Source organism: Equus caballus, chromosome 1 (assembly GCF_041296265.1).
Source record: "Equus caballus isolate H_3958 breed thoroughbred chromosome 1, TB-T2T, whole genome shotgun sequence".
Lineage (NCBI taxonomy): Eukaryota > Metazoa > Chordata > Mammalia > Perissodactyla > Equidae > Equus > Equus caballus.
The window spans coordinates 6,578,602-6,589,629 of record NC_091684.1 but is presented as its reverse complement, the minus strand read 5'-3'; the positions used below and the strand labels follow the sequence as shown (position 1 = coordinate 6,589,629).

The 11,028-nt window shown below is 39.9% G+C and overlaps 1 protein-coding gene across 1 annotated transcript; it reads left to right on the top strand.

Annotated features, from left to right (window-relative positions):
- Positions 1 to 6,811: 6,811 nt before the first annotated feature.
- On the top strand, positions 6,812 to 10,770 carry NPS (neuropeptide S). The gene is made up of 3 exons (NM_001433585.1): positions 6,812 to 6,879; positions 6,986 to 7,067; positions 10,043 to 10,770. Exons 1-3 carry the CDS (start codon positions 6,872 to 6,874, stop codon positions 10,220 to 10,222), a joined length of 270 nt encoding a protein of 89 aa, NP_001420514.1. The 5' UTR covers positions 6,812 to 6,871; the 3' UTR covers positions 10,223 to 10,770.
- Positions 10,771 to 11,028: the final 258 nt, after the last annotated feature.

Sequence of the window (11,028 nt, the reverse complement as noted above, 5' to 3'; positions counted from 1 at the left end):
AAAGGCCTTGGGTGACTCTGAGACAGTTACATTGTGACAAATAAGAGGGTAAACTTTCAATGAGAAGTCCATTAAATTCCAAGACTGAGTAGAGAGCTAACCTGCCCTTTAGGTGTTGACAGTGGGTCTTCGCAGATTCTAATTGCACCATAAATATTCGTCATAGACATCACACTGCAGGCACAGTCACCAAAAGTGGTCCAGTCCCAGGCAAAGCCTCTGTGAGCCACTCCGGGTAGAGTTGTTTGGGGGCTCCTGACTCCAGTCCCGTCTCCCCCTCCCTGATATGCCCAGAAGTCACCCCACATTTTCAGGCATCCAGTGCTTGGCCTTCTGTCTCCTCACCACAATCAAAACCTAGTTGGAAAAAAAAAAAACACTTGCATTAGACAGGTCTTCTTCTGGTTCATAAGAAGTCGGCCTCTATCAACAGTTTGGGAAGAAAGCTGAGATGCCCTCTGAAGTCAGGGCCATTTACATGACAGAGCCCCAGTCCTGCCCTCCCACAGGGTCTGCCCACCTGCTGCCTGGATCCTGTTCAAAATGCAAAAGCAAATCCTGCTGTTGAAGCTTAGCTGAGAACTCAGTGAAGACAAGAGATACAGGTGTCTTGTTCAGTCTTGCGGCCCCTGCATTCAGCACAGGGCCCAGTACATAATAGATGACCAAAAAATTTGTATCCAGTGAACAAATGGTAGACTAAACATCTCTTAAACTAGACATCGTTTGTTGTGGTTGATTCACGCAGCAGAAGTTTCTTTTGAAGGCATTCTTTCCTATGGATAAATCCAGGGTTTGAAAAATTGATTTAAAAGGCTTACCACGCTCTAATTTTGATTACAGTGTATGATGGTGGTCACGCTTTGGTCAATTGTCAGTGTGGGAGGAGGGGTCCCTACCCCCAATCGTGGTGCCAGGTGGTACTATCAGATGCTCTTTGGAGCTTGGGGAGGAAAGGACAGCATGCCAGCAGCAATTACAGGGCTGGACATGAGAAGGAAGGCTGACTCCTGCACACCGCATTCAAGGCTTTTGTGATTTATTCCCTTCAGTGAATGTTTACTGAACAGCTACTGTGCTAGCTTGCTGCTTAACAAAACACTCCAACACAAAGTGACTTAGTAATTATTTTTATTGCTCACATGTCTGTAAGCCTGGATAGCTAATCTAGGCTCACTGGGCTGGATGCATCCACTGACCTCAGCTGGGCTTGCACGTGTGTCTGGAGTTGACTGCTGGTCAGGCTGTAGGCTGGGTGTGTCTGGGGCAGCTCTGGTGCAGCAGTCTATCATCCTTCTCCTAAGATCTCAGGCCAACATGGGCTTGTTCTTCTCAGGGCAGCAACAGAAGTGCAGGAGGACAAGCCCAATCATGCAAGCGCTTTTCACACTTTTGTTGCATTATGTCTGCTGAGATCTATTGGCCCAAACAAGTTTCATGGCTAGTTGCAAAGTCAAGGGGTGGGGAAGTGCACTTTGTCCATGGAGGGGAGACAGAGGAAGGAGTAAATATGTCTGAACAAGGATCTAACCTACCTTACCAAATATGTACCGGGAATAGCTCATCAGCCTCACTCACTATTAAGTCTTTGTACTCTTTTGCTAGTCCAGCCTTCCAACAAATGAATAAATGAGTGCCACGAGGGCAGATGGCAGAGGAAAGAAGAACTACCATCTGTTTGCCTTTGTCTGTGCTGAGATAATTGGAACTGGTTATAGGTTTGTGTTTAGACCAGTGGTTCTTAGCTTCAGGGGGCAGGGAGATTGGTCATGGATATTAGGAAATCTTTGAGAATCTGATGAAAGCTTTGCTTCCTCTCCCAAGATGAATGTCCACATGCACAGAAGCATAATAATCAACACACAATTTTAGGAAATTCTAGGGGTCTGAAGCCCCCGCTGTGGATCTCCTTGGGATGTCATGGATGTCATGCCAAGAGCACCTGGTCTAAATGCTTCTACCTGGAAGGTTTAGAGAAGTCAGGATAGGCCTGAGTTATCAAGAGGGCCTTCTGGAGAGCCTGTTGACCTCAGATTTCCCCGGGAGTCCATCCTAACCAACAATAGAACTCGAGGGGCTCCAGGGTTCCCAGACTTAATCAAACCCCTGGATCTACCATACTGAACCGTTTCCAAGTGATGTGGATTTGTCTCAGCAAACAAATCAGGCACCAGCAATATACCCAGTAATATCCTCAGAAATGGGAAGCTCTCAAGAAGAAGTGCCCAGGGGACAATGCAAACATTTGAAAGGAGGAGAAACATTTGAAAATTGTGAAAGGCGGTATACAGTTAAGCATCCAGATGACGCCATTAGGGTCAGCAAAAAAGGCGTCTCAGACAACTGTCTTGCAGAATCTCTGAGGACAGAACGGGAGACGTGAGCCTTAGAATTGCAGAGGGCTGCTCTGCCCCGAACAAGCAGGAGAACAAGAGATAACCAGCCAACTCACTGTCATGTCCAGCAGAAGGGCCAGGGCATGTGAGCCAGGGTAGGGGTGGGGACGATGACACCCGATAATTTTCAAGTGATAGGATACGGAAAGGGTACCAAGAGAGTCACAAAATATTCTGTTTCAAAGACAGAGAGAATTACGCTGAGAGAGAGAGAGAGAGAAAGAAAAAGAGAGAAGAGAGTGTGTGTGTGTTTTGGTTGATGGAGGAGAAAGAGCTTGAATTTCATAAGTGCTCTCTCTTCTGGTGCTGAGTAGACGAACCATGTCCTAGGTTCGTGAGCGGTGGTGAAGCACACTGGTTTGAAGTGCGATCTCTGAAGTCACATAGAACTGGGGTCAAAATCTGGCTCTGCCTTTCACAAACTGTGTGACCTTGGGCAAGTTGCTTAATCTCTATGAGAATCAGTCTCCTCCTTAGCTGAGATTGGAATTCGTAATAGTGGCTTCTCCTTAGAATTGCGGTGAAGACAATGAACTGACCCATACAAAGCACCTGTTGCAGTGTTCAGCGTGTAGTAAGCACTTGATAAAAATTGGTCATCATTATTTTGTATTTGGCCTAGGTTGTGTTAGTCAAGCATTTTCGGTTAAATGACTAGTTTTATATAAAGTGGGGTTTGGCTTATATAAATGGGGGGGTAAAAGGAGAGAACTAGTTTCAAGCGTGGTTAGATCCAAAAGTTTACCAAGGCCATCAGGTGTCACCTGCTTCTCTCTCTCCTTCCTGCTTTGCTCCCCTCTCCCTCTGCATCTCCGGGCTCTCATTTCTGGTGTGGGCCTGCTTTCCAGGCAAGCTTTCTCTATTCAGTGGTAAAGATGTTCCCTGGCATCTCCAGGTAAACCTAATCTGTAGCGATATAATTTTTTTAAAGTTTTAGTTTTATCACAGTTAATAATGCACCCTATTTAAAGGATCAAATAGTTCTACAGGGCACTTTTGTGAAAATAGCAGTTTCTGCCTCCTGTTCAATTTCCTCTCACAGAGTCATCAATTTCAACCCTTTTTGCTGATTATCTTTCTATTTACCTCTAAATAACATGATACATTTTTATTTTTCATTTTTCAACATTGTATCTTGAATTCTCTCTATACAAGGTAGGCAATTCACCACACCACAGAAACACACCCTTCCCAACTCCTAGTTCTCTGGGTAGTTAAATCACCCTTTGGTTAGATCATTATTCAATAATTACATAATTATAACTATGTAAATGATACTCCCAGCTGAGTCAAGTAGTTAGCTGTGATTACTTCTGTTTCTTATGTAACTTTCTCTTCATTGGTGCGAATATTTGTTTCTCTTTTACTTTTGGGTATTTTTCTATAGATTTGTTGCTAATGTAACTCCAAGTTCTTTAGCTGCCTAGTTCTCTCAAGATATTCAGCTATTGTTGGGCTTTCATCTTCTTGAAGAAGTGTCTCCCAGAGTCTTCTAACACACACCAACCTGGACTTTTTGCCCTTCAGGTCTGATGTGCATATCTCATTGGGGCCCTCTCTTTACTGTCATGCTGGGAGTTTTCTTCTTTTGTCTCCTGTATTTATCTCCCGTTATGTGTATCTCACATTTTCCTCCTTAGAGGTTCATACATTTATTTTGGTGACGCACATCCTGAAGTGCTTCCTGAGAAACGGTGTGTGGGGAATACAATTTTGAGGTCTTGCATATCTGAAAATGTTTATTTTAATCTTGTGTTTAATGAATACTTTGGTTGGGAATAAATTCTAGGTTGGATATTATTTTTCTCCAGAATTTTGAAGGCATTGTTCCATCATCTTCTAAGCTATCAGTATTATTTTTGAGAAACCCAAAATATTTCTGACTTCTAAATCTTTGTAGGTAATCTGGAAGCTGGTAGGATGCAACTTGCTGAAATTTTATGATGTTGTATCTTGGTACGGATCAAATTTATCCAAAGTGCTGGACACTTGAAGAGTCCTTCCCTTATCGAAAGTCATAATCTTCTGTTAAGGGAAATGTTCTTTAAATTTTTTATTGATTATTCCCTTCCCTGTCATTTTTTCTATTCCCTTTGCTAGACATTCTGTTATTTATATGTTGAATGTGCTGGTTGAGTACTATTCTTTAATTATATTAATTTTTTCCCTTAGTCTTTTTTCTCTAAGGTCTAGGAGATTTATTTAACCCTATCTTTTAATCTTTCTATTGAGTTTTTTTACAGTTCTAATTTTCATGAGCTTTTTTTGTCTTCTAAATGTTTCCCTTTATATGGCTTTCTTTTCTTATCTTTTAGATACAATGTCTTCTTTCTTGGAGGATATTAGGTATTTTTATAAGTTTTCTTCTTTTGGATTTTCTCTTATTTCCTTCAAATTTCTTTCTTCATCTTTATTTTGGTCTTCATCTTTCATAATAAAATACAGTCTCTATTTCTTTGTTCTTGTTGGGTTCTGCCTTTATAAATATTCCTTACTCATTTCAGTTACATCTCTGTGTATACTTAAGAGGGAGCACTAAAAAGTCCGTAAAATTTTTTTGTGTGTTATTGGATATTGTCAACCCTGGACTCTAAGGAATTGCTCTTGGCTGGGCAGCTTTATCAGGGAATCCTGATGTCTGGATCCCTAGGTTTTTCATCTTGAGCTGGGCAGATTCTCCAGAAAAGGGTCTTCCATTCATTTGTCTTGAGGGCAAAGACTTGTCTAACAGTGTTCCAGGAGGCGTGTCAAGGAGGAGATCCATGGGTCTCAGCATTGAGTATAACACTTGTTCAACCTTTGTTTATAAAAAAGTGTGCCCTAATACTGTGTGCCTGAGTCCCTCAGTCAGGAGGGCCTCTACTTTACCCTTTTCTTAGAATAAACCTGTAGTCTCTGCCAAAGCAGAAGTTGTCTGGACACAGGAAGTGGGGAGGGGATGTGAGATTGAATGGATTCTTAAACTTCTAATTGATCCTCCTTTTCAGTGCTACCTTCACCACATCCAAAAGTAACTGGTTCCATGAATACTTGAGTCTTTTGAGGGACTGTTACTAAACTACCATTTTAATAGGCACCTTTCTCAGTTCTGCAGTCATGTGTCTCTTAACAATGGGGATATGTTCTGAGAAATGCAATGTTAGGCGATTTCATAGTTGTGCCAGCATCTGAGAATGTACTTACACAAATCTAGATGGTATAGCCTACTACACACCTAGGCTATCTGGTACTAATCTTACGGGACAACTGTCATATAGTCGTCTGTCGTTGACTGAAATGTCATTATATGGCACATAACCGTACTTAGTTAATTGCTCATCACTCAACAAAACATTATTGCTGTCATCTTCTCTCTCATTCTATGATCAAAGGTATTGGATCACATGCCCCAGCTCTCAACTTGGCACTAATTCCTGTGGTCTGGGTTCTCTTGAAAGTCCAGGTGAACTGTTTTCTTATGGTAGGAAACTGTGACTATGTGATTGACAACTACATGAGAATCATACTGAGTGGCTGTTCCCAAAAGAAAGAGATGGAGCACTGATAAATAAGCAGCAAATGTCCTAGACATAGGGCAGCTTTGTCCTCCAAAATGTGCTGATCTTGAGGAGGCAAGGATTTTCCTCGGCTGCTTTGCATTCAAAAAATGTTGCCTCCATCTTAGAAACACTAGTTATCAAGCAGAAAGCACCTCCCTTGATGTTTTTCTCCATTGTAAACCTCGACAACATCTGTTCACACTTAGCCCTCCTGAATCAATTTATTAATGCGGATGCCCATTGAAGTGCAATGAGAGCAGAGGCTTCCTGGAGAAACTCCATGCCCTGGAGAGATAAAGGAGGCCAGGGCAGGCAGGCAGTCCCAGCCTGGGACTTGGGAATACACATGGAAAGGGGTAGAGAGAGTACTCATCCCTAATTTGAATGACTAGTGCCAAAGGGGGGTGATGTGTGTTTCCCTGCTGTAACCTCAGAAGCCCTAAAGGAAGGAAATTTATTGTCGAAAAAAATAATCTGTGGGCATTTGCCGGTAAATGCTCTTTATTCTCATAAGGATCCCTTTTGTGTTAGTCTCTGAAACAAGATGTCTGAGACATTCAAAGGAATAATGTCATCCTTAAATGTTTAATCTCTAAGCTAAACAAACTTCTGGTTCGTCTTGAGACCTCTGGCCGTCTATGTCACAACGATGCAGTTTAGAAGACAATGCTTTTGAAGGACATTTTTAATGGCAAATTTTGAATGAAGTCAGTCGTTGGTAGTTCAATGACAATGTCTATACGTTATTGTCCTTTTCCAGCTTAACAAGAACAAAAGGCCACGGCCAGACCAATTAGTCACATACGATGGGACGTGATGACATTTTTACTCTTAAACTTTTCTGGTATAAAAGGGTCACCCAAGGAGGATCTGACAGAAAGCGTGAAGAATTTGGCAATAAAACCACCGATCTGCAGAGATTTTGGAAAGTCCAAAATGATTAGGTAAAAGATTACATTTTTCCACCAAAAAATTTTGAATTTGTTTATTTTTTAAATTTATACTTGCCTGGATGAGACTAATCTGAGTTTGTTTTTTCCTACTCTGCAGCTCATTAAAATTCAATCTCATTCTAGTTCTGTCGATTTCTACCATGCATGTGCTTTGGTCTTATCCGATTCCATCTTCTAAGGTAAGAGTTTTGCCTCTATTTTTGATTCTTGACTAGATAACTAAAATTGTAGAGTATGTAAATTCAAAATAATCTCAAGGAAGATGTGGCAGAAAAGTAATTTCCTTTATTATTAGAGCTTTCAATGAAAAAAAGTATAAGGAGAATCAGGAAAATTAGTAAAAAGAAACATTTATGTGGCAATAGGTAATATTAGATCATATTAAAATTTGTTCTAAATTATTTAGGAGCTGGTCACTGCATGGGAAAATATTTATTTCAATGTACCATGTAAATTGTGTTGTCCATGATGACTTATTCATTCCACATATAATCAAAATGAACATTTAATCATTGAGACTGTATTAAAAATGTAACGGACCCCTTTCCAAAAAACTGTGAATTCTCTAATTTTATAACAATGGTAACTTTTTCAGATGAAGAAAGTAGATAAAATGTAAGATCTCAATAAAATATCACATAAAATATTAATTCATGTATTTATTCAAGAATATTGATTAAGCCCCTAACCATATTTATTGAACTGTTCAAGACATTCATAAAATGATTGTCTTTCTTTGGAATTTTAATTACTTTTCCTACACGATATTTCAGCTGTTTTATGACAATAATTTGTCTAGAATTTTAAAGTATCTTCTGTCACTGGTAGTGTTTTGTGCTTTGACTTTGCTCCACTAAAACTTAAACTGGCACAAGGTAATTACTGAAATAAACGTAATTTATGAAATGACTTTTAGGATAACAAGATGCCACATACCTAAGTAATAAATATGTGTCCAAACATAATGATCTAGCTATTTATATTATTGGTTTTCTCACTAATCTTTGCATCTGTCATTTTTCTATTTCTTGTTTACTTAATCTGGCTTCTTTTTTCTGGTTTTACTCTCATGAACATTCAACACTAATTTAGTCATTGATTCTATAAGACACCACATTGATCCCGTTGATGAGTCACCATCCATAAATTGGTATATCTTCTCAAGTGGCTTCCTAATTACTTTCTATTCTTTCCCCAAAGGTTTGTTCATGACATTTCCGTTGAAAAAGAGGCATTTGTATGCAGCCTTTGTTTTTTTAAATTAAGAATGTATTTTCTTCTAATGTACTTATGAAATCTGCTTGTCCATAAATGAAATATTTCTTCCTTCACTGCATTTTCCATATTTCTATTTCTGCATATGACAATTTCATTCTCATTATAACCCCATCATGTAGTAGTGGTACCAATTTGACTGTTTAGGGTGAATGATTATGTAGACAAATGACATATAGGCTTCGGTAATATTTGTTGAGAACTTCATAAAGTCCATCAACCAGGCAAATACACCATATTATTCCATTAACGAGTCTGCTCTGCCAAGGGCTCCCTTCAATGATCAGCAGAGGACATCGGTATCTTTTTAGGGATGTTTTCGGGGATCTCATAACTAGAACCGATGCATTTCTTTTGCAATATAAGGATGGCATCTTGAGTATTTCTGGAAAGAGCTGGAATGCTTCCCTTTCTGAAGTGACTCATAGGCCTTTCTTTCCTGGGGATTTAAAATAGATGGCATTATATCACGCTTAGGTTTCCTCTGTTAGCACAGGGATAAACACATAGTGGGTGTGCAAATAAGTGTTTTTGGTTGGTTTTCCCACAACCAATATTTCTGAAACCCTTTTTGACTATTCCCAGATCCAAAAAGCAAAACTCAACAAACACCCATCTTTTTTCCAAGAGGCCAGTGGGGGTGCTTTGCCTGGGAGCTCTGACTGCTGGATCCTTCAATAAGCCCCCTGGTCGTGGGGGAAGAATCCCAGGGAGCACTGTATGCATTCCGACTCCATTTCAACTCCCGAAGTAACCCCAAACCAAAGTGGTTTTCCTGCGCTAGGAGAGGCAAATGTATCATTTTTACTTTGTAGTATGTTCTCTATTTACAATGAAAGACGTCAGCCCCCTTTTCCTCTTATAGCTCTAGTATTGTCGAAAAACATGTCCTCGGAGTCAGAGGCCTCAACTTAAGTTCCTGCCTCATCTACAAGCCATTTAATTTCCTCATTTGAAGGAAATTATAATTGAAGAGATAACAGCACTTACTTCTTAGAGCTTTTTGAGGGGATAAAATGAGATGATGCATATGAAGCACGTAGCACAAAGATCATTGATAAATCTTTGCTCTTGTTACTGAAGACATTTGCAGTTGTGCCTTGTCCTTGTTGTGCTGCTTCTGAAACCGGGAAGGAGAGGACATGTGACAAGTGTTGACATTTTTACCCAACCTCTGGGTCAGGTCGGCCTCTGGGACTTAGCAGCCCTCTTCCTTGGGACATAGCCCTCTGCTCTTGTATGTGATTACTGCGTCTACAAAGTATGGGGTGGAACTGCATCTTCTCAATGGCCAGTTTGAGCACTAAGATTCCAGAGCCCTAAGATTCTAAGATTCTTTCATGACTAAGTGCCCTCTCCACTATTCTACATTATCCAGGCCTTTGAGCCACTGATGAGGAACGGAACCAAAGTCAAAAGATGAAGATGCTGATGTTCAAGTAGAAAGACGTCCTTATGGAGAAACTTGGCAAATGGCCCAGGACAGGCCCAGAGGGAAAGTGGTTCCAACTGAAACCTGAAGTTTGGTTATCAGGGCTTGTTTTTCTTAGTGAATTTAAAAAACTATTCCCAGGACTAATTGGTGTCACTTGAAAGATTCTTTATAAAGTAATAGGGAGAGGATAACTCTATACAGTGGATGATGAAACTACTGAATAGCAGCAATTACATAAGTAGTGCGAAAATTACACAGAAGGGTCGATAGCTCCAAATAGTATTTTGTATTTGGATAAATTATATATTGTGTTTTAGAAAAATTTTCCTCTTAAAAGATTGGATATATTGGACTTATTGCCATAAGATTTGGAAAATTGTTACTATTGAAGTAAACATTTAACCCTAAAGCTGTATTCTCTCCCTCTTCCATCTGAATTGCCAGGTGTCTGGAAAATCTGATTACTTTCTCATCCTGCTGAACAGCTGCCCAGCCAGGATGGACAGGAGCGAGGGACTAGATTTTCTAAAGCCAATTTTGGAGAAGACGTTTATGAAAAGGTCCTTTCGCAATGGAGTTGGCACAGGGATGAAAAAAACTTCCTTTCAAAGAGCAAAATCATGAATGAGTGTGCAAAGAACTCTGGGAATTAATCTCAAACTTTGTAGAGTGTGACTAATGTGCTAAAAGTCACTTATATCTTTATCATTAAGTATTGGTATGCTCTCAACTCTTAAATATCTTTTCTCTCCTGGCTTGTACAGAGTAAACTGAGTTTAAAAAAAATGTAAACCTGTCTCAAACTCCCGCTGTAAGAGAATAAACTATTTAGGTGATCAACTAGTAACTGTCCTGAGTAGGGATGGACACGTTCACTTTGATCTTAAATTGGCCAGAAAGTGTGAGCATTTTTACTGTAATGACAATGGTATGATTTTTTCCTGCCTGTAATACTGTAATATCATAATATTGAATTTTTTTCTTTTAAATATGGTTTTCTGAAATGACTTAGCAGGGCCAATTCTTTGGGGATGTGCTATTTCAGTTTCTAAGAGAGTCTTGTGAAATTAACCAATGTTAAGATTTATGATACAACTGTACTTTCCTTGATCAATCAGTTGATACCAGAAACACTCATTACCAGGGCCCTCTGGATGTAACACTTATCCCCCTTTTCATCAAATATACTTAGACATGGATTGTTGTTTTGTCTTGGAAATTTGTTGTCTTTTTTTAAATCTTAAAACCCAGAAATACTGCCACTAACGATAATGACAACAGAGAGACTGCTGGTTGCCCAGGGTGTGTGTGGGAGGTCCTCTGTGAGCCAGTTCCCCAAAGCTGTGTGATTAACGCGCCACTCCCTCTCCTGCAGGAAAGACCCGGCATCCCCACCACTGAAACTCTTGACATTACTTTTCTAAAAAGGA

Excerpts from the sequence above, each read along its gene's own strand:
- NPS (NM_001433585.1), top strand. Across the intron at positions 7,068-10,042 it reads ATCCGATTCCATCTTCTAAG|GTGTCTGGAAAATCTGATTA; the intron begins GTAAGAGTTTTG and ends CTGAATTGCCAG.